The sequence below is a fragment of the Camelina sativa genome, chromosome 5 (assembly GCF_030686135.1).
Source record: "Camelina sativa cultivar CO46 ecotype springtype chromosome 5, ASM3068613v1".
NCBI lineage: Eukaryota > Viridiplantae > Streptophyta > Magnoliopsida > Brassicales > Brassicaceae > Camelina > Camelina sativa.
In genome coordinates, this window is record NC_141884.1 from 17,783,169 (window position 1) to 17,810,568 (window position 27,400).

Sequence of the window (27,400 nt, forward strand, 5' to 3'; positions counted from 1 at the left end):
ATTTATACGAAAATAAATATCATATTGCCTAATAACTCATATGGAAAATTTTTTATTAGAGTTTCATATTTGTTTTCCTAAATTGAATTTTACTTAAGTTCTCAGTATAACATGAATCTAATACTCATTCCACCAACAATTCAAAAGATGAAATAGGTTTTTACATAAACCTAATAAAATTTCATCCATAAGTTGGATATATCTACAATGAATAATATACTGTTTTCTTATATAAAACTTGAACTTCTAATTTTCTTTGGACTTATAAAAAAAATCTAATAATGAAACTTATAGTTTTTTCCCTATATAAAAGACCTAAAACTTTTGGTCTATAATATGACCCAGAAAAATTGATGCCTTAATCCTTGGCTTCACTTGCTTGGCCTATGGGTCGGGCCTTGAACCAAGTTTCATTTTTACTTCAGGTTGTCGTTTTCGTGGGTTGTGTTAATATTACTACATCATAAAGAAAATAAACTATCATGATTTAATAAGTTGAACATGTTAGGTTTTGTTCATTTTCTTATATTTTAGCTCTATTTTTTTTTTCTTTTGGGCATTCATGTGGTAAAGTAGGCTAAAACTTCTTCTTATTGGACGATACATATGAGTCTTTCTATTGTAAATTTAGTTTCTTATTAGTCTTCATCTTTAAGAAAAAAATGTATTTTAAACTATTATAAAAAAAATAAAAATTGTATGTTACCATCATATGCTTTAAAAAATCATGTTGTTAAACTTGTAATATCTTTTTATCTCACGGTACGATATGAGTTACAAATTTCTATACTACATCTGATTAATTTGACTTCTATAGTGAGTATTATATGCTAATTGTATTTTGGTATCATATTTTTTTTAGGAATCTTAGTATCAAATAGCGCATTTCCAAAAATACTCATTTTTTTATGTCACTTTTCAATAATACTCTTTCATGTTGTTCATTTTCAAAAGTACTCATTTTCTATGTATAAAATGACTAAATTCTAAATTCTAAACTCCAAATACTAAACCCTACCCCATCAAAACTATATCCTAAATGTAAAATAGAAAACTTTGACATTAAAAAATTATCAAAATTGTTTTTAACATATTGTAATTTGTGTAAAAGAGGGCAAAAATGAAAATGTTCAAATAATGGGGTATTTTTGAAAAGGGGTCTCTAAAAAAAAAGATATTTCTAACAAATTCTCATATTAGAAAGAGGTTCCAAAATTTACATTAAAAAATAATATTATATGATGAGAAACTCAATGGGTTTCACACCAATGCACATACTCTAATATGTATGGAAAATCTAAAGGGAAAAAACCATAAACATTTTACTACGTAATCAAAAAATTTTCATGTGTTGAAATACTCTAATACTATATATAAAATGAAAACTCAAGTAACATCAAACAAATACACCGGAAAAAATTAATATGATCAGTACATTTTTAAAATCACAAAAATAAGAATAAACAAATAAAAATTAATAATCTTCAAATTACTAAAATTGAACAGCAATGTAAGCTAAACACGTGCGTAGCATGGGATGACTTCTAGTTATATATATTGAAAAAGGAACGACCTTATAGATTCCACACTCACTCAATACTTTTGCATTAACATCTTCTCTAGTTTCATTCTCCATTGATTTATTTACTCTCTAATTAACCCATTATTCATCGGTTTAGTTCTATTATTCCCCAAAATTCGATTCTTTTTCACCGTAGTTTACTGTTGTTATGGAGAACAAACGTAATCGCAATCCTGGCGTAAGAGTCGTTGGAAGAAGAGTTTATGATTCCAAAAATGGCAAATCCTGTCACCAGGTGAGACTTAGTTTTGTTTGGTTAGATACTAATTTTTTTTTTCTGTCTTGATTTAAAATGTTGGTTCATTTGTTTGTTGTAGTGTCGACAGAAGACTATGGACTTCGTCGCACCGTGCAAGGTCAGGAAGATGAATAACAAGCTATGCCCCAATAAGTTTTGTTACAAATGCTTATCAAACAGGTTCGTTTTTTTATTATTTCATTGATTTTTTTTCCAGAGACAATAATGGTTTCTTATAATGTGTGTTATTCATGATTTGAACCATAGGTATGGTGAGAATGCAGAAGAAGTAGCAAAGTTGGACGACTGGGTATGTCCTCAATGTAGAGGCATATGCATCTGCAGCGTGTGCATGTATTTATACATGTCTTTGAAATTAATATATTAGAGCTTTATCAATGAAATAAAATGGTTTGTGTGGATTTTACAGGACAAGCCGAGGGCTAAACCCCACTGGGATTTTGGTACATAAAGCTAGAGCTTGTGGGTTGGCTTCAGTCGTTGAGCTTCTTGAAGTTGAAGGGCCTGATAAGTTTTCTTATCAGAGGAAGCCAAAACTGGTAACTAAAATACAAATCATGTTTTTAATGATCGTTAGCTTTTGTCTTTAATTATACTTACTTGATTAACATGGTTTAATTATGTAGATTGCTGCTTCCATTGAAGGTAGTAGTAGCAATAGTGAAACTGTTCCAGGGACAAAAGTGGAAATATTAGGTGAGTTTATAATTTTAGAATTGTGTTTTGTAAGTTTTTTAATATAAAGAAGAGGCTAATTAATGATTTTAACGTTTATGAAACAGATGTTCTCAAGGAGGAGAAGAAAGTGGTGGGCAAGAGGAGAGAAGCCAAATCCAGTGACAAACTTAAAGAGGAGATTCAGTTTGAGGCTCCAGTAGTTCCCTCAGGGTACAAGCTTGACTTGAGTATCAGGCATTGATATACCCACTGAAGAAGCTGAAATGTATTCCAGTTTTTCGAGTTTTGCTCAGCCTTTGTAAACGTATGATAAAATGCTCTCTTTAGCTTATTCACAACCTATGGTCTGTAATGATTTTACTCTTAATCTGATTCATTTATAACTTTTTCGTGATAGGCTCTTTCTTTGAAGGAAGGACAAGCTGAAACTGTTGTTCGTGAGCTGTTTGTATGTGGGCGTAACACAAGGAGAAACCAATACTGCCCTATTATCCAGATGATGATCCAGTTGTTGGATTTAATATCACATCATAGAGAGATGTATGAGTCTATATAAATGTATACACATGTTTGTTTTCTTGCTCATGTTTGTGATGCATTTGCATTTTATATTACAGGTCCTTGACTCTAAGTGCAAACCGACAGCAGTTGGTTCACTGCTATCGGAGAGATCCTATCGCAGTCAGAAGTTTTGAGTGATGAGTTTCCCTCCTGAAACTTTTGTAGCGGGTGTTACTGAATACGAGAAGATGGATGCATCGAGAAGGCTCAAGCTTCTAAATTTCTTATGTGATGAATCACTTAGCACAAAGTATGTGAATCTTTATATGTACGCCAATATCATTTTTTTCTTGTAATTTATGCTTTGTTTTGAGATACCTCATGTGTAATTTTCTCAGGGTAATGAGAGATTACATAAAAAAGCGAAATTGAAGAGTGTGAAAAACAGAAAAAAGAAGCTCAAGAAAAGTTTGCAGAAGCAAAGGGAAAGGTAATTTCTAAAATCTGTAAGATGATGACTTTATATAGATATATATATATATATACTAGAAGTCATCCCGTGCTAACGCCGGATTTAGTTTACATTATTTTTGAATTTTAGTAATTTGGATATTATAGTTCTTTTATTTGTTTACTCAGCAATTGTTCTTTAATGGTTTTTAAAATATACTGATCATTTCAATTTTTTTTTGGGTTCTTTTGTTTGGTGTTACTTGAATTTTCCTTTTTATATAGTAATAGAGTATTTCAATATGTGGAGAAATTTTTGATTATATAGTAGTGTGTTTATGGTTTTTTTCTCCCTTTAGACTTTCAAGATATATTAAGCATTCTCCCATCTTTTTATTTTCTCTCTTGCGTTTGCACAAATTATATTACCACTGACATCTACAAAAACATGAATTTTGGAATATAACTTACATGAATACAATCTAAATATGAAATTTAGGTAAACAACAATGAACTTAATAAATATATTTTACCAGCTAATTTTTGGTGAGGTAAAAAATGCAATCACATCCCTCAATATAATTTATTCTTTATACATTCTAATAAAAATTAAAATTGCTTTTACGAAATTTTAATAATGTAAATGAATCCAAGTAAATAAAGTTAAAAAAATTACTCTAAGTTTTGGTTGAGTATAAAAATGCAATAGTTTTGTTCCATCACCGAAATGAATTTTTATATATGTCTATTTAGCTTTATCATAAATGCAATTGAATAAAACAAATATTTGTTTTGTCGTAGCTACTTAGAAGAAAAACCGCAGAATATTATAATATCAAATGTCATAATAAAAAAGTTTCTTAGGGAAGTAAAATATTAATGTGAAAGTGAAAAATGTTATGAGAATTTTTGTTGATCTTTCCTTTTTAAGATGGTTAATTCTAAAGCTATTTGATACTAAGATTCCTAAATATATATGATACCAATATACAATTAGCATATAATTACTCAAAACTATAGAAGTCAAATAATTAGTATAGAAAAAATGCAACTCATAATCAAGCTATGATATAAAAAAAACATCACAATCTTAACAACATGATTTTTTAAGCATATGATAGTAACATCATAAACTAAATTTATAATGGAGAGACTCATATGCATCGTCTAATAAGAAAAAAGTTTTAGTCTACTTTACACACTATTAATTATAATATAGCAAATTTAAAATGCTACCAATAATCTTAATATAGCGATAATAATGCACTATTATAGCGAGACAAATAATAGCAAAGGAAAAAAAACTCTATTGTATGTGTCCCCTCTAAGATGGCACCAGCAAAGACAGCGTTTACAAAATCGCTATCAAAACGAAATGATAGCATTTTTCGTGTGCTAAAAATACGCATCTTTCTTGTCGTGATGTTGAACATATTAAATCATGATAGTTCATTTTTTCATTATGTAGTAGTATTACCATAACCAACAAACACGACAACCCTAGAGTAAATATAAAATATGGTTCAAGGTCCGGACTGAGGCCCAACCCATAGGGTAAGCAAATGAAGCCAAGCATTAGGACATCACATTTTTTGGAGCATATTTTAGACCAAAAGTTTTTTTTGTCTTTTGTATAGAAAAAAACAAAATTATAAGTTCAGTTATTATTATATTTTTTTTATAAGTTCAAATTTTATATAAGAGAAACATATATTTTTCATGTAGATATATCCAATTTACGGATGAAGTTTTGTTAGGTTTATGTAAAAACTATTTTGTCTTTTGAATTGTTGTTGAATGAACATTAGATTGATGTTAATTAAACTTGTTGCTGATGAATTTTAAAGTAAAATTTAATTTAGGAAAAAAAATTTGAAACTCTAATAAAAAAAGTTTCTATATTTGAAGAGTTTTAAAACAATAATAAGTTATTAGGCAATATAATTTTTATTTTTGTATAAATATTTAAATGAATATGAAAAAATTGAAAAGACAAAAAAATGTGAGCAAGCAAAACGAACATATTTCGATTTATGGACTTAGAAACTATCTTATGAAAATAATTTTTTATATTACTGTTCTTATAATTTTATTTACGATAGTGAAAATGGGTTTTTAAAAACAAATTGGCATAGGTCATCCAAAATTGTCGGACCATTCCATGGAAATTAGGAAATACATACATAAACACTCTAATGAATAAGTAAATTTATCAAACATTCTCACATTATATTTTTATGATGTAGTTTTAATGCAAACAACAAACATGATAACCTGCAAAAAAATATTTAAAATTATTCAAGAATACCTATTGAAATATGGAAAGATATATAAAAATAATATAATTCTTCATAGGAACCTAATGACTGAAATTAAATAATCATGACTGAAAAAATTCTCTTAAAATGAGAGTAATTAGGGACTGAAATTTAATTTTATGGAAAACGAATTGAATTCTAATATTATGGAAAACGAATTGGTAATATCTAATGGGAAATAAATGAGTAAGCAATTATCAAATTACATACATAAAACATCCCACCATTAGATTATATAAGATTAAAGGCCAGAAACTAAACCCAGTAATGGAAACCTAGAAATTAAAATTTGAGTCAAAAATTTATGAATTTATAAGAGAACTTTGAGAACACGTAAACATCTACAATCTAACATAATTTAGATTCCTTTCTTGCTTATGAATCATTTATAAGATTGAAACCCATAAATAATTTTTTAACATAATTTAGAATATGTTCTTGCCCGTGAATCATACATAAGATTGAAGCATATTTTTATAATTTCAAAATAACCTATAAGCAGATTGTTCCTATGATGAAACCACAAACTGATAAATGGTGGGTTTAGATTAATTGAAAGGGGCCTAACTGAAAAAAGGGAGAAGGAAATGATAAGAGTTTTTTTTTTGTTTTATGGGCTTTTAGTGAATTAGGTCCAAAGTATAAATGAATTTAGTTAATTAGGTCTAAACAACTAAAATGTACAGGTGTCAGATAAATAATAGGCCAAGTGTCATCTTCTTAGCAAAAGTTGAGAAAAACCTTCTCATATTATATAAGATATCAATCTCTTTGTTGTGCTAAAGCTCGTTTTGTCTTTCTAGGAGAAGAAGCTCAAACAGAAGGTGCAAGATGATGTTGCCAAAGCCATTATGGAGAAAAATGAAGCTCCATTGTCCGTTGAGGAACATAACTTAATTATGGCTCAAATAAGAGCTGATGCTAAAGTAGCTCATGATGAGATGATGGAAGCAAAAGGCATGACATCTCAACGTAAGTCTAAATCCTTAGACTCAATATGTTTTATATATTGTTGTCTTCTATGTTTGTTGTCTTTAACGTGACAAATTCTATTTACAGAGACGCGTATATGTGATGCAAGTAGAACTAAACCAATTATATTGTATGATAATGGTCTTGTTCTTTGGAAACTCAAGTGCTATGAAGAAGAACCAAAATTTTTGCTTCAAGGTTTGAAATTTTGCTTAACGCTTTTTTAAAATGTTTTGTTATGCAAATGTGTTTAGTAATTTAATCTCAATCTTATTAATATGCAGATCTAGGAACATTTGATGATTTATGTCCACATGAAAGATGGTTAGCTTATAAGCCTGAACAGAAATCAGATATAGAGAGATACATCTCTTACAAGAGGTATATCTATCGTGGAGAGTGTTGATTTGGGTATAGCCAATTTTGAGATTCGATATGTGAAAATTGAACTCTGATAGATAAAGAGTATAGCTGTTTTTTGAACTCGTTTTGAGTAAATTGTTATTTTGTGAACATTAAAAGAGTGATCAAATGGTTCTCTTGTATTTCTCTTCACAGGCCAAGCAAAAGCAGAAAGGAGTCAAACATGTAACGCTGCCTTCTGTGCAAGGGTACAATAGCAAGTGGATTGTCATAGACAATGGTGAAAAGGTTGTCTGTATTGTATATCTTACAAGAGTGAGTACATGAACATATATATACAGAACTCGAGAGGGAGACTCTAGGTTAAGTAAGTATAGAAAGTAATGATAGAAAGAAAGAATATATTGCAGTAATGGTGATTGACGATGGCGTATCCTTGACAGAGATGATTGAGGATGTCGTATCCTTAACAAATGGTTCGTGTTTGTATCTTCAATTGTTGGTTCCTTTTTCAATATTTCTTTGGCACAACAAAGAAATATTGGATCTTCTAGTGTGAAATTCTTATTCATGTTTTCTTTAGTCATCATCTATCTATCTATTTTTTTTTTCCTTTTCTAATATGGAGAAGGAAAAATTTGTCTCTCCTAATCAAAAAAGGAAAACGAATCAAGCCCTCTCTATATATATGACAATAATAGAAGGAATTGGCCAAATTGGAAACAGTACTTTTCGAATCTCAACATGGTATCATCCTCTCTGTTCTCGTCTTCTTCGTCTATAAGGAAATATAGGAAAACAAGAATTTGCCTCGATTCTTTACCGGAAGATCTTCTTGTCGAGATTTCTTCATGTATCGCAGCTTCTTCCTTGTCAGAGGTTCGTAATCTCAGATTAGTTTCGAAACATTTTCCACGTATTTGCGATGATGGATATGTTCTCCGCAGACTTTCGCTCCAAGAAACCCCTCTGTTCCCATGGCATCGCGACCATGAAACGTTCTCCAATTTTTTCAAAAGATGTCGCAAGAATGGAAACCCCGAAGCTTTGTATCGCAAAGGATTCATCTACTACTTTCTACAGAACCGTGAGCACAAAGGACTCAAATATTTAGCTAAAGCTGCAGAAAAAGGACACAAAGAGGCTAAATATGTCTATGGGCTGATTCTAATCTGTCTTGGAGGCCAAACAAAACAAAAGGGTTTCAAGATCTTGTCTTCTGTTACAAAGCCGTTGTTGTCAACTACGATAGATGAGCTGGTGGAACTTCGATACAAGATTGAAAAGATTAGAGACAGCGAATGGGATCGTGCCAACCCGGTGATGGAACAACTCAAAAACAGTCTACGTTCGAGAGAAGTGCAAGTGCGATGGTAAAACCATGATGTTCTTAGCAAGGAACTGTGGTTGGCATCCATACAATGAGGACAGTAACGACATCAAGATTTCTTCTGCTTGTGAGTTTTGTCTCTGGCACCATGAAGTTGAACTTTTCTGTCGGAGGATTTAGTGATCAATCAATTATGTATTAAATAGTGGTTTTGGTTTTACTCTGTGCTAGAATTATGGAGAGAGTTGTGGATAACTTCTATAAGTGCTTCAATTTTTTCTTGTTCTTTCTTTTTTGGTTTTGTTTTTTTTTTTTTTTTTTTTTGTAGAAATTGTTGGAACATATATATTTCGTAAGTTCTTTGCATTAAAAACATCAAATTTTCAATACAATTACTGATTGACTTCTATTAAACTCGGCTAAGTGTTGATGTCCAGATCGGTCACAATTAGTATGTTTAGTTCGGTCAAAGGAGGGTCGAAATTCTCTTATATTTTATTGGTGCCGAGACACAAAAGACGGGTTACAACACGACTTAAACAAGTTACAAAAGCAGATGAGGATAATAGACAAGCTGTTATCTCGTCGATTCTTCGAGCTATTGACTAAAACCGTTGACTTCTGCTTGGACGAGCTGGGCTCTTGTACTTGCTGTACCAATTCTCCTGCCTTTTTTCGATCCTCCTTTCCGAAGACCGTACGCTCCTATTTATATGGAATCGTGTCGGTTCGTCCAGCAAAAAGACCGGAATACCCCTCTTTCCTTAAGAGGCCTATTTTGGGCCTTTTGCTGGGCCAGGCCTTTTGTTGGGGTGGGATCTACCCCTAACAGTAGTCCCCCCCTTCGCCTCTGGTTCGTAGTCTTTAGGCGAAGGACCGCGCGTGAGAAGACGAAGGGTCGCTTCTTCCATTGGACAAACGAAAGGTCGCGCGTGAAGGAGCGGTTCTCGACGTCTAGGGTCGAATTAGAGTATGCGGCGCTTTGACGCGCGTGAAGTTCGGAAGTTGTATCGTCATTGGGCACGTGCTGTAATGATTATGTTCCCGACTCTCCTTTCTTCCTATAAATACCTTCCTCTCGCTTCTCTCATTCTCATATTCTCGAGTTCGTTGGTGCTTTCATCGCTCAAGTATTCTCTCTTCTCCTTATCTCGTCGTTATTTTGCTCTTGTGTGTTGCGCTTTCGTCATGAATTACCCTCGATCCTCGTCGTCTAACCCTTCTGCCAAGAGTCACCTTCCACGAGCTACGACTTCTGAATCTGGCGGCTCCGTAAGGTCTGCTCGTCGGCGTACTCGTTCTCTGAGTTCTTCTCATTTGTCCTCGACGGATTCGGACGTGGCTCGATTCGAAGAGATGAGGCGTCGTCTCATTCCTGGGTTGGCAGTTCCTAGTTCGTCGGGGCTTCCTTGTAGGATTCCATCCTTGATAGACGAGCCATTAGTCGATGACCCGTCTTTTCCTAATTTGGACGACGTCCCTTTGCCGACTGCAAACCTTTTCAACCATATGCCTCCGTCGTCGCTGAAAATTGACGCGGCAATTGACGCAGTTTGTATCGGGAAGTTAAACACCAAGCCAAAGATTTTGATTCCGGCTTCATTTCAGCGTCCCTGGGATGCTCCTTCCGGCTTTATTTGCCTCTCGGAAAAATACTTTACCGAGGGTGGACTTACTTTCCCCCTTCCGTCCTTTTTGATGACATATTTTGCTCGTCGAAAGGCGGCCATTTCGCAATTTGCCCCGGCGACCTTTCGAAATGCCATCGGTCTTTCGATCATGGCCAAGGCTGCGGGAGTCACGCTCACTTGTGATCATTTGGAAGAGCTGACATGTCTGAACCCGTCGAATCGGAATAAAACTCCTGGGCTTTATTATCTGGCTTCGGGAAAGAAGACGACGCTCGTCGAGGGTGCCAAAGGCAAAACATATAATTGGAAAGGCTGGTACTTCTTTCTAGAAGTTGCGGCGGGGGTTTTGGAGGATCCTTCCATCCCTTGGTTTTCTGGGTGGAACCCTTCACCCGGTAGCCGACCATTCTTGCCTAGTTATCTTTGTTTGCGGTGTCCCTTGGTTTTTCTTAACGCCTTTCTTTTCTTTTTCTTTGTAGTTGTTGTTCCAAGGTGTCTGCTTCCATTCCCCTCTTCGTTTCAAGCCGAGATAGACGCAATTAAGCTCTTCTATCCTTACGTTTTGCCGGGTACTGAAGGTAAGAGAGGTCGTTCAAGAAAGTCAGCCTCTAGCCGAAGACAAAGAGGTATGCTTTAAATCCGTATGTATACATATATATGTTTTAGGTTTTGTTTAGACACCGAGTCATATATACATATACATATATATTTACTCATTTCTTATTATATATATATATATATATTTTTTTTATTTTTTTAGCCGAGACAATGGGAAAGCTGAATTTGAGTGTTCCCAACGCATCCGCCCGTTACTGTCGGGCACCCGACCCGTCTTCCATTCCTCGTCCGACTCCTCAACCAGATGCTCGTCGCGCTATTTCGTCCTCTGACGCTGGTTCGGCTAAGAGGGTCCCTTCTCGGTCACGTCAGTCACCTGATCCTCCGCCGAGACAGCATTCCCAGCCCCTTCCTTCAACTCGCCGCCCTGAATCCGCTGAGGCCATTCCGAAGAAGAGGGCGGGCGATTCGTCCGGCCGTGACACCGAGGGTGCAAGAGGTCTTCAAAAGAGGAAAGACGATGCTGGCCAGGGGCGACCTGATCCGTCGAAGAAACAGAAAACGTCGGACTTCGGCTGGAGTTTCTCTCACACTTCCGAGACTCGCCCCTCCCAGACGAATCCCCTGCTTGCTCCGAACTTTTTCGGAAGATTCCCTTCGGGTCTGGTCGCTTACTTCCTGTTGAAAAGACGAGGGAGGCGAACGCAGTTGCGGACGTGGCGCAAGCTTCCTTTGAGGTTTGTTCTTTCAGCCGACTCGTTTTTGAGCCCGTTTCTCTTTTCCCTTCGTCCTTATCCCCCTCTTTTTTTTAAAACAGCTTATTGCCCGAACCAATCGCCTAACCTCGCGCTACGAGCGTCGCATTCGTGACCTGGAGGCCGATCGATCTGGAGCGTCAACCTTTTCGGAGAGGATTGAACGCCTCGAGGCCAAGCTAGGGGAAGCTGTGCGATCCAATCAGAAGCTCAGTGATGAGGCGTCGAAATTTGAGAGCCAACGGCGCAAGTGGGTCGCGGAGCGGGACGATCTTAAGGCAAAGCTTGAGGCCTCGGATGCCGCCTTTAATAGGATGCAGCTTACCCTAAACTCGGAGACGAAGAGGCTCAGAGATCGGCAGGAGGATTTCGGGTATCATGAAAGAATTAAGGCTTTTCATGAAATGGCTGTGCGCGTGCAAAAGTTTCTCGGCACACATAAGGGGTATGCCGAGGCGGTCAAGGCGTCGATGGGGAAATTTCTCGAGTACAACCAATCCGTCGGGAATGTCCAAATGCTCGAGACACTTATCGACGAGGGTCAAATTGCTGTACTTGAGGAGGGCTTGAAGGACAAGTTCGTCGCCGTCATGAACCAGCTGAAGAGTGAGGTTGAAGATCTTGATCTTCCGGAAATTACCGAAGCTGATTTCGACGTGACTAGGGTTTTTGCCGAGCCTCTTCCTCCGGTTCCGGCCTGGGTCGCTTCTCCCATCAGTGGTGATGCCGAGGGTGATGACGGCAAAAGGGAAGAAGGTGGGTCTGAGAGCGGGGAGCTTGAAGGGAACGGAGCTGAAGAACAGAACGAACAGGGTCAGGGCGACGACCGTCCCATAGATGGTACCGAAGAGCAGACTGTTGATCATCCTACTGACGGATCTCCAACTGCTGACGTGGCGTCGTAATCGCTCTATCATCTTAGTTGCCGTGTTGAGGGGTCGGCTCCCTTATATTATCCTATTTTCTGCCGTGTTGGGGTCGGCTCCCTTGTACTCTTTGCGTGCCGCGTTTTGGGGTCGGCTCCCATGCAAACTTTTTACTTCTTTTCCCTGGGCATTTATTCTTGAATCTCATTTAATGCATTTATTTTTGAAACGTCATTTATTGGTCAAAAGGCTTATCCTCTCTTTTTTTTTTTTTGAAACTTGCGTCCGTTGGAACTTGTGCCTTTTCGCTCTTATAAATAGCCCTGCGCGTTCTATTTTTGTTCTCTTGGTGAGTTTTGTTGTTTTTGTAGGAAGAGTTGTTCCGACGCCGGTGATTTCAAGGTTGGTGTGATCTCGAAAAGCTTTGGACGACTTGCCATGGGACCTGATACGTTGATTCGTGCGGAGCTCGACTTCTATCACGCACGTGTTCGGCGACTGAGGGCCTATATTATTGCAATTCGTCGTTCATTTGAACGTTACTTCTCCTTCTGCCGCGTCGACGGTCTGGTAGAGTGCCTTGAGGTTTTGATTGACGAAGGGCTCTTTGTCCCGAGGCAGCGATGGGACGAATTGGTGGAAGAGTGCGCTCGTCGCGAAGCATCATTCGTAGAAATAGCAATACCCGACCTCGAACTGGGCGACCTGGATATCATCGGTCGAAGGCCGTTAGAGGGTCATGCGGATATTGAGGCTTGTAAAGCTCGTGTGGACGTGCTACGACGCTACATTATGCAGTTGGAAAGCTCGAAGCATTACTTCTGCGAGAGGAACCGTGCTGAAGGGATCTGCGCGTATCTCGAGGAGATGGTTGCGGAAGGCGCGAGCGCTCCAATGAACGTGCTGAAGGATTTGAAGGAGTCGTGCTGTCATTGGCAGACGATGATCGCCGGGCTGGAATTTGACGAGCCATCCAACGCCGACTTAGGCTTTGAGTGACTAGATTGCTCGGCATTTGTTCGTTGGAAACAGCTTTCAATGATCCTTTGGTCGTTGTTTTTTTTGTACTGGGCTCGACCCTTGTATTGTTGTCACTTTTGTTTTAGATAAAGTCGGATTTCTATCCTAATCTTTAAACAAATGACTACTCTGCTGATTTTTTGCTAGAGGGATGCGACTTGTTATGGTCGGCATGTCCCTCTTTTTTTTTGGCAAGTTAAGACTCGGCTTTAACTAGGTGCGACTTGTTATGGTCGGCTTATCTGTTTGTGCGAGTTGCGACTCGGCTTTAACTAGGTGCGACTTGTTATGGTCGGCTTATCCGTTTGTGCGAGTTGCGACTCGGCTTTAACTAGGTGCGACAAATAGTCGGCTTACCCCTTTGTGCGAGTTGCGACTCGGCTTAAAATAATACGTCAGGACGTCGAGTCATTACCGGGCCAGGATAATAACTAAAATAACTTGTAACAGCGGCTCATTCTTATGAGGAAGAAAATTTTTATTATTGGCAGCTGTGTCCCGAAAAACGGGACTGCCTACGTACCCCCCGATCAGGAGGGATCAAGCCGCTCGTAGTTCACATTACATGCTTATTCAACTATAGAAAGAACGAGCTGGATATAGCCGAGTTAGATTAGCCGCCCATTTTTCTTTAATAATAGTAGCGCTTGAGAAGAGTTCGCCGCCCATTGTTAGGAGTTCATACACGCCGGGATGAACGACCTTGGACACTAGATATGGACCTTCCCAGTTGGCCCCCTTTTTTCCGGCGTCTGGCTCGGCAGTATTTTCCAAAGACCTTATGGAGGACGAGATCGCCTTCGTCGAAATGCCGATTGTGGACTTTCTTGTTGTAGTACTTGGCTGCAGCGAGCTGACAGTTCTGGATTCATAGGAGTGCCTTGTCTCGTTCTTCTTCCAACTCGTCGAGTCTATCTATCAGCATCTGACTATTGAGCGCGGTGTTCTGGACAAGCATCGTTCGCCTGAGGCTCGAACTGCCGACCTCAGCTGGTGCCATTGCTTCCATCCCGTAGGCTAATGGGAATGGGGTTTGGTTAGTGGACGTCCTTGGGGTTGTTCGCTAGGACCAAAGTACTCCGTCGAGCTTGTCGGCCCAGGCACCCTTCTTTGCGTCTAGCCTTTTCTTCAGGCCATCGAGTATGGTTTTGTTTGTAGCTTCGGTTTGGCCGTTTCCTTGTGGATACCTCGGCGTCGATTTTATTAATTTGATTCGCCATCTCGCACAAAAGTTTTCGAATTGCAGGGAAATGAACTGCGATCCGTTGTCAGTGATTATTTCGTATGGAAGACCATGGCGACAAATTATATATTTCCAGACGAAGAGTTGGACGTCCCTGACTTTGATGTTTGCGTAGGACTCGGCTTCGACCCATTTGGTGAAATAGTCGGTGAGGACGAGTATATATCGCTTCTGTCTAGAGGTCGGTAGTGGGCCAATGATGTCCATCGCCCAGCGCATGAAAGGGTAAGGAGCTATTCCGGCTCGCAGGAGTTCGGTCGGCTGATGAATAATGGGGGCGTGTCGCTGTCATTTTTCACACTTGGCGACGAACGTTTCGCAATCGGATATCATCATTGGCCAATAATGACCATGCTTCTTGATTCGTAGTGCTAAGGCTCGGCCACCCGAATGATTTCCTCCAGCTCTTTCATGAGTCTCCATCATGACATGCTCGGTGTCGTCACCGTGTATACAAAGCAACAGGGCTCCGGACGCTGTCCATCGAAGCAAATGGTCTTTCATCAAGGTGTAGCGGGCGGCCTTGGCCTTTAATCTTCGTCTGGCCCATTTGTCTGCTGGTACGTCGCCATCGGCGAGATATGAACGGATTTCAACTCGCCAATCTGTTGCGTCAGTTTCTGAGGGAGGTTCGCATCCTCGGCATGATCTCATCGTTCGATAAGTTGTCCGGATTTCGTTGGGCTGGTTAGGGCGAGGCATGTCTCGGCGTGTGTTTCACCTATGCTCGGCGTGTCAATGCTCTCTACCGGGATGATCCGTCGAAGATCGGGGTCCGATGTTGAGGCGAGTGCTGCCATAGCATCGGCCGATGCGTTGTCTCCCCTGGGGATTTTGATGAGCTCGAACTCATCGAAGCGTTTGGACAAAATCCTAACAACGTCAAGGTAGGCAGCCATGGGTTCGCTTTTGGTATCGTACTCGCCACTGAACTGGTTGGCGACGAGCTGAGAATCGCAAAAAGCTCGTATCCGCTTGATTTGCATTCCGTTGGCGAGCTTCAGCCCGGCGATGAGCGCTTCATACTCGGCGACGTTGTTGGTTGCTTGGAATCGGAGACGGAAGGATTGTTCCAAAATTTCTCTGGTCGGCGAAGTTAGTCGAATCCCTATTCCTGACCCAAGATGAGAGGATGCTCCGTCCACATGTAGGGTCCATCGGTCATCTGACGGATCAGTGGGTGTTGGCTCGGCTTCTCCAAACGATAGCTCAATCAAAAAGTCGGCGAGCACTTGGGACTTTGCAGCCGGACGAGTTCGATACTCGATGTCATACTCGCTAAGGTTCCAAATTTTGCTTATAAATATGGGGTGATCGACTTCATTTGGGAGTTTAGTCCAAAACTCTCTCAAAACACTTAAGCTTTTCCGAGAGAAAGAAAGAGGCGAAAAGAGAGAGAGTGGTTGGGTAGGATCGGGAGAAGGATCAAGAGAGATTGAGAGGGAGACCGAAGGAGAAACGCTTGTCCCAAAAAGCGGAGTTGCTGTTGTGGTCGAAGAAAGATCGAGTGCGAGACGCATTTGCGGTCGAGAGGATCATCGAGAAAAGAACGGGTTGCGATCGACGTAGCGAGAAGCAGTTGACGCGGAGTAGGAGCGGGTTGTCTGATCGAGTGGTGCTGTGAAGTCCGAGTATCATCGACGATGGCGCAATAGGTGAGTCTGAGGTAGTGCATGTAGAGTAGTACATGTAGTTGCGGTTAAAATTTGTTGCATGCAAACATGGTAGGATTCATATTAGAATCATCATGTGAAAAAGAGTTAGTTGCATGCTAAATAATTGGGACTCACTCAAAAATTGGTGAAAGGGAACTTGGGTGCATTTTAAGTATAATCGGATTACTTAAAAATTGGTTTAAGGGTTGCATGCATGATCGAACCTAGAGGATTTTGTAAGTAATATTTTCTTACTTAAAATCGGTTTCATGCATGACTAAACGAGTAAAGTATTTTGCATTTTATTGCATAATATTGAGTGAGGTTACTTGCATGCTAATTGAACTTGAGAGTTTAAGAGATTAAATGGAATTGCATGCATAATTGGACTTGAGGATTTAAATGGTTAAATCAAATTGGTAGCATGCATGTATAAACTTGTTGCATGAGTTGCTTAAGTTAAGGGTGTAGGTTGCATGCATGTAGAATAATCTTAAGTCGCTTGATTTACTTTCTTGCTTCTTGTTGATTATTCTATGTTGATTTTCTTGCGTGATTTCATGCTAACGAGCTTGATGTATCAACGCACGAATTTATGGTGGTGTGTTTGGTTGTAGCTTAGCCTCTTGAATGTGTTTCTTGAGTCTTAGCTAGAGTAGTGTGTCGATAATTCTGGTTCCATAAGCGTTTGTCACGCGTGAGTTCCCGACGACCACTCACGCGGGGACAATGTTATGGCTGGCTAGCTACCAGCGGTTAGGCATGACGATGTAGCTATTGGTGGGTTCATGCCGGAGAACTTTTTGGTCTCGGCATGGGAAGTGTTGGAACGGAACAGATTATCGAAGGGCCCTAGGTGTAAAGAGTCTAGAGTAATCAAGTGTCCCTTGTTTATGTCTAGTCGTCTTTGCATGATGCGTGTTGTGTGTTGTTAAAGAGTCTAGGGTATTTCAAGCGATCCTTGTTGTATTCTAGATGTCTTATTTGGTTGTTCGGTCAAGGAGTTTAGGATAGTTCAAGAGTTCCTTGTTTATCCTAGTTGTCCTTGCGAGTCGTGTAGAGGTGAAGAGTCTAAAGTGAACTTTAGTCGTCTATGTTGCGCGTAGAGAGTTAGAGCGTCGAGTCGAGTCACGTTGATCTAACCTCTCTTGTCTGATTGTGGTTTATTTGCTTCCGCTATTGCTTTCGGCTGTGTTGCTCTGATTACTTGCTTGTTATCTTTGCTTGCCGGGGTAGTCGGGTTGGGGAAGATAGAATCCTGTTTAGGATATTGGGGTACCCAGACTCACTGAGTAATCTTAGATTACTCATGTCTCAGTTGTTGTGGTTTTGCAGGAAAGCCTAAGTGAGTCTAGAGCCGGAGCGAACGTTAGGGTGCCGGATAGGGTTTTATTGTGTTCCTTGTAAAACCCTATGTTTTCATAAATGGTTATATATACATTTTCCGACTATCTTTATATATATTGCTTTAATGATTTATTTGAGATGAATTAATTTATTAAAGTGATATATATATATATATATGGTTTTCAGGAAAACATGGCAAGTTGCAAATGATACTCGGCCTTGACCGGGCTAACACAATGCACCAGGCCGCGAGGGTTGTAAAGCCTAAGTAACCTTGGCTGCGGGTAGGATTGTGCTAGGGAGGACCGGTCGGGAAGTCTGCAGCTTCCGTCCCTCGACCGGATCACCTCGGCGCAATTCTGCAAGTGGCGTCCCGTGGCTGTCCGACGACCTTCGTGGTCATAGGACGGTTCGGGGGCGTTACAACGGTGGTATCAGAGCGGTGTTTTCGAACCCGCGAGCACTTGTGCATTTCAAAGTTTTATCGAGTAACGTGTCGCAAGAGCATAGAAATTTTATCCGGCCGTTTGCTTGTCTAGTCTAAGTTGAACCTTAGAATGAACTAAGCATCTAACCTTGTTTCTTGTGGGTTTTAGATGTATTCAGGTGATTCAGGTTGCAGGAATGGTTCAGGGGATGAGGGGCCGAGACATGAGGATTGTGGGCATCACAATGGGTATTTGTCGACGGAATCAGAAAACAGTCAAGAGCCGAGTGATTCGAATGACTGGGATGAGGACGGGGTGTTCGACGTTGACGACACCAACTGGTCGATCGAGACCGATCCGTCCGAATGTTTAGATGAAACGGAGGAAGTGGAAACTGATCGAGATGACCAGACCATTGTGTTAGAGATTGGAGAGCCGAGCCGTATCCAAGTTCGAATGGACGCGCAAGGCAAGTTTGACACTCTACCTGTTGGAGATCATGGAGAGGCGGAGGTGGAGCTAGCCGATAGGCTACAGAAGCTGCTGTTGGATCTTGTGGAAGACCAGTCCGACGATGTTAGTCCCGAGGAGCACTTAATTGAGTACCCGGAGACAGTCGAGAAAATTTTAAACTTCCTGACGGACGTGTACGAGCCGGAGGAAGGAGGCAATGCTAGTGGTGCGAGAATTGTGTCCGAAGCCGGAGACACTAGTGAAGAGCGACCCGCGGAGGAGAGACCCGAGACGGTTTCAAGAATCTTATTCATGTTAGACGAGATGCGCTCACCGGAGCGAGTAAACGAGGGTGACGGAGAAGTCATTGTACCGGATGCCAATGGAGAAGAGAATCCGATTGATGGAGACTCTAAGACCGAGAGGCCGACCAGGGAAGTGGAGGTGATCGACCTTGTGTCGAGTGATGACGAAGGAATTCCGACTTTTATAGTGGAACCAACGAGAAACCAAGACCGAGAAGCTGAGGTCAGTACGGAGTCAAGGGGGAATGCGGAACTAAGAGAAAGTTTGAGTCAGGCCGTGAGAGAACAAGGAGAGTCGAGCCAAGTAATGAGAGATCGAGGAGAGCCAGATCTCCTAATGCCAGACCAATTCGTGCCAAACCAGGCGGAGCTGAATCAAATTGTGCTAAGGCGCAATAGTCCCATTAGAGCCGTACCATTGCAGATGGTGTTACCGGGACAATAGGAGGAGCAAGAAGAGGAACCAATGGACCGAGACTTGGAGATGCTTGCTAAGAGCTATGAGTTAAGAAACCAGAACCGAGAACAACTAAGGATGGAGATGGGAGAAAGTAGTTCAAGTTTGAAGAGGACAAGAGAGTACTACCAAGAGAAGCAGGCGAGAGGGGAATTGGAGATGCACTCCGTAACGTTTCAACCGAGAGGCAGGCTGAGAGTGCGAGCCACTGCTAGGAAGAGGGTGGTCTACCCAAACCAAGTTCACATGAGGAACACGCCCTATTGCGAGTTATGCGAAGGCATCGGGCATTGGACGAGAAACTGTTGGAGGCCGGCGTTGAGACGCATGTGTGACCCGACGAATGAGGACTGTGAATGGTGCGGAGAGCGAGGGCACTTTGCCTATCGCTGCCCAAACCCGGATCGCATGAGATATTGGAGGAGATGCGAAAAGCGTGTGGAGAACCGGGACATCCGAACAATCATTGCTGGAGGACAAGACCTCAACACTTTCCGGACCTGGAATATATGGTATGTACCGTGTGTGGTGGAAGAGGACACTATGTTCATGAATGTCCATACCGGATGGTGCGAGAGAGAATGAGCCCAATCAGTCGAAGGGAAGAGACGGGAGAGAACCCGTTAGGTCGAATCGAAAGAGTTGAAGTGAGCCCGACGAATCAAGCTGGAGTCTCGATGTCTGCCGCCTCTATCTCAACCGAGTCTCCCGCCGAACCGCCACCTGATGAGCCACCTAGGGAGTGGGTGTGCACGTGCGAAGCGTGTACTAGGCTCAGAAACTAGTAGGACGTGGGATGCAAGGGAAGTCCTTTTTGGGGTTTATGTGTAAGGGTTGGATAAGATTCTTTTTGTTGTTACTAGACTTAACCTTGTTGTTGTTGTCTAGGATCCAAACCCTTAGTATTATCGGCTAGGTTGGTGTAGAACTCTAGTAGCTTTTCAATCGGTTTGTAAAAGTACTTATGTTCTCTAGCCGTGTGGTGGGTGCTTGTGATATATAAAACTCTCTGCTAATCCTTGCTTGCTTTATTTGCTTTGATTGTTGCTTGAGTTTTATAGGTTTGCATAGTTAATGCATTGCATAAATTGTTTGCATGATTAACTTGCACGCAATCGATGAGGATTCACGTAAGACACCACTATGCACGATCAGACAAAAGAGAAGATGTCCAAGGAGTCCAAGAGAAAATTCAGCTGAGGCAGAGCAACCAGTTTGGAATAATGACTTAAGAGATGGAGAAGAAGAATGATGAGAAAGGTTGAGGCGAATTTGAAAGAAATCGAAAGAGTGAAAGAATAGTGCAAATCAATTGTCAATGGAAAATTAAAGGTCAAAATAAATATGACCAAGAAAGTGCAAGGAACTAGTGCATGGTCCAAGGAGTAGGACAAAGAGGATGCAAGAAGATAAGGCGTGAAAGGAGGAATAGTCTATGAATAGACAAAGAGGGTGCAAGAAAATAATAGGCGGCAAAAGAAGCAGCATTTTATGCTAAGGGGCAAGATATGGGCAAGGTTATCAACCCAAATTTCAGAGTATGGGAGTCAAGGAAGAAGTTTGAAGTGGAGTTCCAAAGTAATTTGGGAAGAAGTTTTATGGAGTTAAAGAAATTGGAGGAGTTAAAATTCAAAGGAGCGCGAAGCTAAGGACATTGGAGAAGTTAAAATCCTAAGGAGTGTGAAGTTAAAGGAATCAGAGAAAATGGAAAGAAAAGTGGTGCTAGGAAAGCCGAAGAAGTCGGAGGATCAAAGCATAGCGATTAATAAAGGGAAATACGAGGTTGTACGATGAAGTTATCAAGACATTGGGGAGGATCAAACTATAAACTGGAGGAGAAAAGAAAAGAGTCAGGAACAAGCTGAAGAAAGAGAAGCATTGAATTAAGGAGTTAAGTATCAAACAAACCATGGTGCAACGGGGCAGAAGCCGTACTATTTGGAGGACAAATGAATTAAAAGGAGTCAAGTGTATACTGGAAATGAAGAAACTTACCAAGAAGCATCAACAAAAGGAGTCCGGGTGGTTAAGGCAACAGTGGTATTAATCACAAAGCAATGGCATCTATGTCAAGGAGTGTTGACATTTCCCAAAAAGAAGGAGAAGGCATGAGAATTCGGGGACGAATTCTTATAAGGGGGGGAGAATGTAATGACCCTCACCAAGAGTAGAAATCTCAAAATAAAAGATCGAGGAAATGGCCCGGAAAAGACCTAAGAAAGAGGAGGAAGGAAAACTAAGAAGAACGACCTAAGGAAGTCCGAGGAAAAATCTCTAAGTCAGAGTATGGCCGAGCCAAGACGGAGTGATCGGGAGTACGGCCAAGACCTTAAAACTCGTCGAGAATGTCGAGAAAATTGGTCGAAGAAATTCGTCGAGAAGGTCGAGAAAACTCGTCGAGGGAGTCAGTCGAGAAGGCCCAAGAGAATTGTCGAGACTCGAGGAAGTTACCGAGTACTCGGGAAAAATGTCGAGGACTCGAAGCATTTGCCAAGGACCCGAGAAATTGTCGAGACACCCGAGACGTGTAGTCAAAGTTCCCCGAGACGTATCGCCGGGGCATACTATCCGAATTGCCCGGGAGATTGCCGAGTATTGCCGAGCAGAATGTCCGAACGATCGAGAGAACTATCGACGATGGTCGAGAGTCGTCGACAGTGACCGAGAATTATGGTCAAGCGGTACCCGAGAAATTCAAGAATTGCCGAAGGAGATGTCGATGGTGCCGGACCAAGGACTCAATATTTCTTTGGGAAATTATTTTTCCTTAGAAATATTGACCAATAAAAATTAAGGAAGGTGGAGGATTAAAATAATCAAAGAAGAATTAGTGGGGAATTAAAAAATTCAAAGTGATTAAGAAGAGATAGTGGTGGTTTAGCCTAATCAAGGAAGATTAGCGGAGTGGCGGAATTCAATTGGTTAAGAGCTAAGGATTAAGCTCACTTAACCCACAATGCACTAATGGAGATGATCACATGCACTAATAAAAAGAGGATTTGTGGCTTAATGGCGATCGATGATTGGAGGATGAGCTACATGGCCAACATGCAAGGGATGAGGACGCCATTTGTCAAAACGCACTAAGGGGAGAAGGTTCAAAATTGTGCTTATAAATATGGGGTGATCGACTTCATTTGGGAGTTTAGTCCAAAACTCTCTCAAAACACTTAAGCTTTTCCGAGAGAAAGAAAGAGGCGAAAAGAGAGAGAGTGGTTGGGTAGGATCGGGAGAAGGATCAAGAGAGATTGAGAGGGAGACCGAAGTAGAAACGCTTGTCCCAAAAAGCGGAGTTTCTGTTGCGGTCGAAGAAAGATCGAGTGCGAGACGCATTTGCGGTCGAGAGGATCATCGAGAAAAGAACGGGTTGCGATCGACGTAGCGAGAAGCAGTTGATGCGGAGTAGGAGCGGGTTGTCTGATCGAGTGGTGCTGTGAAGTCCGAGTATCATCGACGATTGCGCAAGAGGTGAGTCTGAGGTAGTGCATGTAGAGTAGTACATGTAGTTGCGGTTAAAATTTGTTGCACGCAAACATGGTAGGATTCATATCAGAATCATCATGTGAAAAGGAGTTAGTTGCATGCTAAATAATTGGGACTCACTCAAAAATTGGTGAAAGGGAACTTGGGTGCATTTTAAGTATAATCGGATTACTTAAAAATTGGTTTAAGGGTTGCATGCATGATCGAACCTAGAGGATTTTGTAAGTAATATTTTCTTACTTAAAATCGGTTTCATGCATGACTAAACGAGTAAAGTATTTTGCATTTTATTGCATAATATTGAGTGAGGTTACTTGCATGCTAATTGAACTTGAGAGTTTAAGAGATTAAATGGAATTGCATGCATAATTGGACTTGAGGATTTAAATGGTTAAATCAAATTGGTAGCATGCATGTATAAACTTGTTGCATGAGTTGCTTAAGTTAAGGGTGTAGGTTGCATGCATGTAGAATAATCTTAAGTCGCTTGATTTACTTTCTTGCTTCTTGTTGATTATTCTATGTTGATTTTCTTGCGTGATTTCATGCTAACGAGCTTGATGTATCAACGCACGAATTTATGGTGGTGTGTTTGGTTGTAGCTTAGCCTCTTGAATGTGTTTCTTGAGTCTTAGCTAGAGTAGTGTGTCGATAATTCTGGTTCCATAAGCGTTTGTCACACGTGAGTTCCCGACGACCACTCACGCGGGGACAATGTTACGGCTGGCTAGCTACCAGCGTAACCACTACATGACGATGTAGCTATTGGTGGGTTCATGGCGGAGAACTTTGTGGTCTCGGCATGGGAAGTGTTGGAACGGAACAGATTATCAAAGGGCCCTAGGTGTAAAGAGTCTAGAGTAATCAAGTGTCCCTTGTTTATGTCTAGTCGTCTTTGCATGATGCGTGTTGTGTGTTGTTAAAGAGTCTAGGGTATTTCAAGTGATCCTTGTTGTATTCTAGATGTCTTATTTGGTTGTTTGGTCAAGGAGTTTAGGATAGTTCAAGAGTTCCTTGTTTATCCTAGTTGTCCTTGCGAGTCGTGTAGAGGTGAAGAGTCTAAAGTGAACTTTAGTCGTCTATGTTGCGCGTAGAGAGTTAGAGCGTCGAGTCGAGTCACGTTGATCTAACCTCTCTTGTCTGATTGTGGTTTATTTGCTTCCGCTATTGCTTTCGGCTGTGTTGCTCTGATTACTTGCTTGTTATCTTTGCTTGCCGGGGTAGTCGGGTTGGGGAAGATAGAATCCTGTTTAGGATATTGGGGTACCCAGACTCACTGAGTAATCTTAGATTACTCATGTCTCAGTTGTTGTGGTTTTGCAGGAAAGCCTAAGTGAGTCTAGAGTCGGAGCGAACGTTAGGGTGCCGGATAGGGTTTTCTTGTGTTCCTTGTAAAACCCTATGTTTTCATAAATGGTTATATATACATTTTCTGACTATCTTTATATATATTGCTTTAATGATTTATTTGAGATGAATTAATTTATTAAAGTGATATATATATACGGTTTTCAGGAAAACATGGCAAGTTGCAAATGATACTCGGCCTTGTCCGGGCTAACACAACGCACCAGGCCGTGAGGGTTGTAAAGCCTAAGTAACCTCGGCTGCAGGTAGGATTGTGCTAGGGAGGACCGGTCGGGAAGTCTGCAGCTTCCGTCCCTCGACCGGATCACCTTGGCGCAATTCTGCAAGTGGCGTCCCGTGGCTGTCCGACGACCTTCGTGGTCATAGGACGGTTCGGGGGCGTTACAGCCACTACCTTTTACCAAACCATTTTATTATCAAGACCGACCAAAGAAGTTTAAAGTATCTCTTGGAGCAACGTTTGAACACGCCAATCCAACAGCAGTGGCTTCCAAACTTCTAGAGTTCCACTATGAAATTCAGTACAAACAGGGCAAGGAGAATATATCGGCTGATGCCTTATCTCGAGTTGAAGGAGCTGAGGTGTTGCACATGGCAATATCAGTCTTGGAGTGTGATCTTATGAGGGATATTCAGGCTCACTATGAAAAAGATGCGGAACTTAAAGCAATTGATCAGTGAGTTGCAGGCAAACCCGGCAGCAAAAATTCATACTCTTGGGTGCAATCGGTGTTGTGCAGGAAAAGCAAAATCATGGTTCCGAATGATGTGCATTTACGTAATTCCATCTTGCAATGGATGCATTATTCTGGGACAGGAGGACATTCTGGTAGAGATGCTACCTACAAACAGGTCAAAGGGTTGTTCTTCTGGAACAATATGGCAGTAGACATTCAAGCATATATAAGGAGTTGTGCGGTGTGCCAACAATGTAAGTATGATACAACAGCTTATCCTGATTTGCTACAACCTCTCTCTATTCCATACACGATTTGGACTGACTTATCAATGGATTTTATTGAGGGACTTCCGGTTTCATCAGGCAAAACAATAATTTTCGTGGTGGTGGATCAGCTTACTAAGGCAGCTCATTTCATGGCCCTGTCGCACCCATATACTGCCATGTCTGTTGCTCAAGCTTTCATGGATACGGTGTTCAAACTTCATGGTTGTCCTTGGTCTATTGTAAGCGATCGTGACACGGGGGTCGATCTAAAGTTCTGACAAGAACTCTTCTCTTTACAGGGGGTCGATCTAAAGTTCTCTAGTGCATATCACTGTCAGAGTGATGGTCAGACAGAGGTGGTTAATAGGTGTTTGGAGACCTATCTTCGGTGCGTGTGCAGTGATCGACCACAAATGTGGAGTAATTGGTTGCCTTTAGCAGAGTTTTGGTACAACACAAATTTTCACACCTCTACTCAGCTCAGTCCTTTTGAAGCGGTCTATGGTCAAGCTCCCGCGGTGCATCTACCATATCTCCCAGGTGAATCTAAGGTTGTGGTAGTGGCTAGAAGCTTACAAGAGCGAGAAGACATGTTGCTGATCCTCAAGTTTCATCTGCTGAGAGTTCAACACCGTATGAAACAAGTTGCAGACAAGCATCGTTCTGAGCGACAGTTTGATATTGGAGATTCTGTGTTTGTGAAACTTCAGCCTTATCCTCAGGGATCGGTTGTGATGAGATCCACTCAGAAGCTGGCTCTAAAATATTATGGACATTATAGGATAATTGACCGATGTGGCAAGGTAGCTTACAAACTTCAGTTACCGGATTCCTCCTTAATCCATCCAGTTTTCCATGTTTCACTACTCAAGGCAGCGGTGGGTAATGTTCCTACTTCATCTCAGTTACCATCAATTTATTCGGATATTCTGGCCAAGGAACCGGTGCAAATCTTGGTTTAGTCAAGGATGGCTAAGCGTCAAGGATGTGCAGTCACGAAAGTATTGCTGCAGTGGACAAACGAGACTGAAGAAGAAGCTACTTGGGAGTTCATGTACGACTTACAACGCAAGTATCCATCATTAGAACCTTGTGGTCAAGGTTCTTCCAACAGGGGGCCTTTGATATAGAAAATGAGGTATTAAAGCGCATGTGGGACATATGGTTATGGATAAGAGAGTGATGAGCGCGTGGAAAAGGAATAATAAAGCTGGCAATGTGCAGGTGGTAGAAGTTGCAGGTTGTCAGCATCAAGTAACGGTAACAGGAATAATCGGTTGACACTGTTAGTGTGGTGGCAGTATAAGAGCAGTGTTAGCTCATCGTTTATCTTTTACGCATATTCAGAGTTGTAAACGTTTTTAATATCTTTCTAGTACTTTCTCCCTCATCGTCTTGTTGGAGTATCTCTTTCCAGGCTCTTGAAGGTGAGAAGATGAATCTGCGTTCCTAGAGAACGTTGTTTTGTTATATCTTTTATCTCAATAAAGCAACTCTGTATTTCCTCTATTTCCTCTGTTTTTATTGTTGTGAGTGTGGTCTGATTAAACGTCATCACAAGCATGCTGGTGGAGCGTAATCGCCATACTGCCAATGTCTTTGGTGGAAAGATATATGTTGCAGGAGGATTCAAAGAAGAGTTCGATCCCTCTAACTGGATGGAAGCTTTTTATCTAAAACCCTCTAACTTGGGAGCCATAGATGTCGTGGAACCCATAGATTTCGTGGAAGAAGTATAGGCAAGAGTGCAGTGATTGAAGACACTATCTTGTTTGGGACTAACGATGTGGCTTACAACCCAAAAATAGATAGACTGGAAGCGATAGAAACGTTGAAGGATTTGGATTTTGGATGCGTATGTTTCTCTTATTGCGTGATAGATAATGTACTTTATTCTTATAGTGATTTAAATGGAATCATATTGTATGACACTAGGACTGGAAGCTGGATGGAGTTGATGGGGTTAGAAGACTTGCCTGAGTTTGATAGTTATGATAGTGTTATATTGGCTGATTATGGTGGAAAGATGGCTGTTTTTTGGGACGTGGATTTGCCTTGTAGCTATAATAAGAAGGTGATTTGGTGTGCAGTGATCACATTTGAAAGGCCCTACAGTGAAGAGATTTATGGCAAGGTTGAGTGGCTTGATCCTGTGCTTATAGTCCCTGACAATTATGAATTCGTGTGTGCTCTTGCTGCTACTTTTTGATGAAATTGACTCGGTTTTGCACCTTTTTGGTTGATCACTGGAAGGTTATTCACATTTGTATGAAAAAATAAACTGTATCAAGATGCAGCATTTGGTCGTGTAGTTTGCAGAAAAACTCTTTGTTTGATTTCAAGTCATTTGCTAAGGCTTTGCTTCTTACAATTTTGTAAACAAACGATTATGGCATTATGTGTTTTCATTTAGTATCGTAGGCTTACTCTAA

At 40.9% G+C, this 27,400-nt stretch overlaps 2 protein-coding genes and 2 pseudogenes across 3 annotated transcripts; 3 read left to right on the forward strand and 1 right to left on the reverse strand.

Annotated features, from left to right (window-relative positions):
- The first annotated feature begins 1,730 nt into the window (after window positions 1–1,730).
- On the forward strand, window positions 1,731–8,826 carry LOC104789632 (uncharacterized; annotated as a pseudogene). The gene is made up of 13 exons (XR_015558496.1): window positions 1,731–1,817; window positions 1,900–2,000; window positions 2,088–2,174; window positions 2,251–2,380; window positions 2,468–2,537; window positions 2,624–2,823; window positions 2,917–3,059; window positions 3,137–3,330; window positions 3,419–3,510; window positions 6,592–6,760; window positions 6,848–6,958; window positions 7,045–7,141; window positions 7,319–8,826. The product of XR_015558496.1 is annotated as an uncharacterized LOC104789632 (transcript).
- LOC147943893 (putative F-box protein At1g67623 pseudogene) lies at window positions 7,868–8,826 on the forward strand (annotated as a pseudogene).
- A 5,988-nt stretch (window positions 8,827–14,814) lies between these two features.
- Window positions 14,815–15,180, reverse strand: LOC147943894 (uncharacterized). Its single transcript, XM_087512407.1, has one exon. It carries the CDS (start codon window positions 15,178–15,180, stop codon window positions 14,815–14,817), a length of 366 nt encoding a protein of 121 aa, XP_087368533.1.
- Window positions 15,181–25,936: 10,756 nt separating this feature from the next.
- Window positions 25,937–27,177, forward strand: LOC147943895 (F-box/kelch-repeat protein At5g48990-like). The gene is made up of 3 exons (XM_087512408.1): window positions 25,937–26,069; window positions 26,345–26,395; window positions 26,849–27,177. Exons 1-3 carry the CDS (start codon window positions 25,937–25,939, stop codon window positions 27,175–27,177), a joined length of 513 nt encoding a protein of 170 aa, XP_087368534.1.
- The last annotated feature ends 223 nt before the right edge of the window (window positions 27,178–27,400 follow it).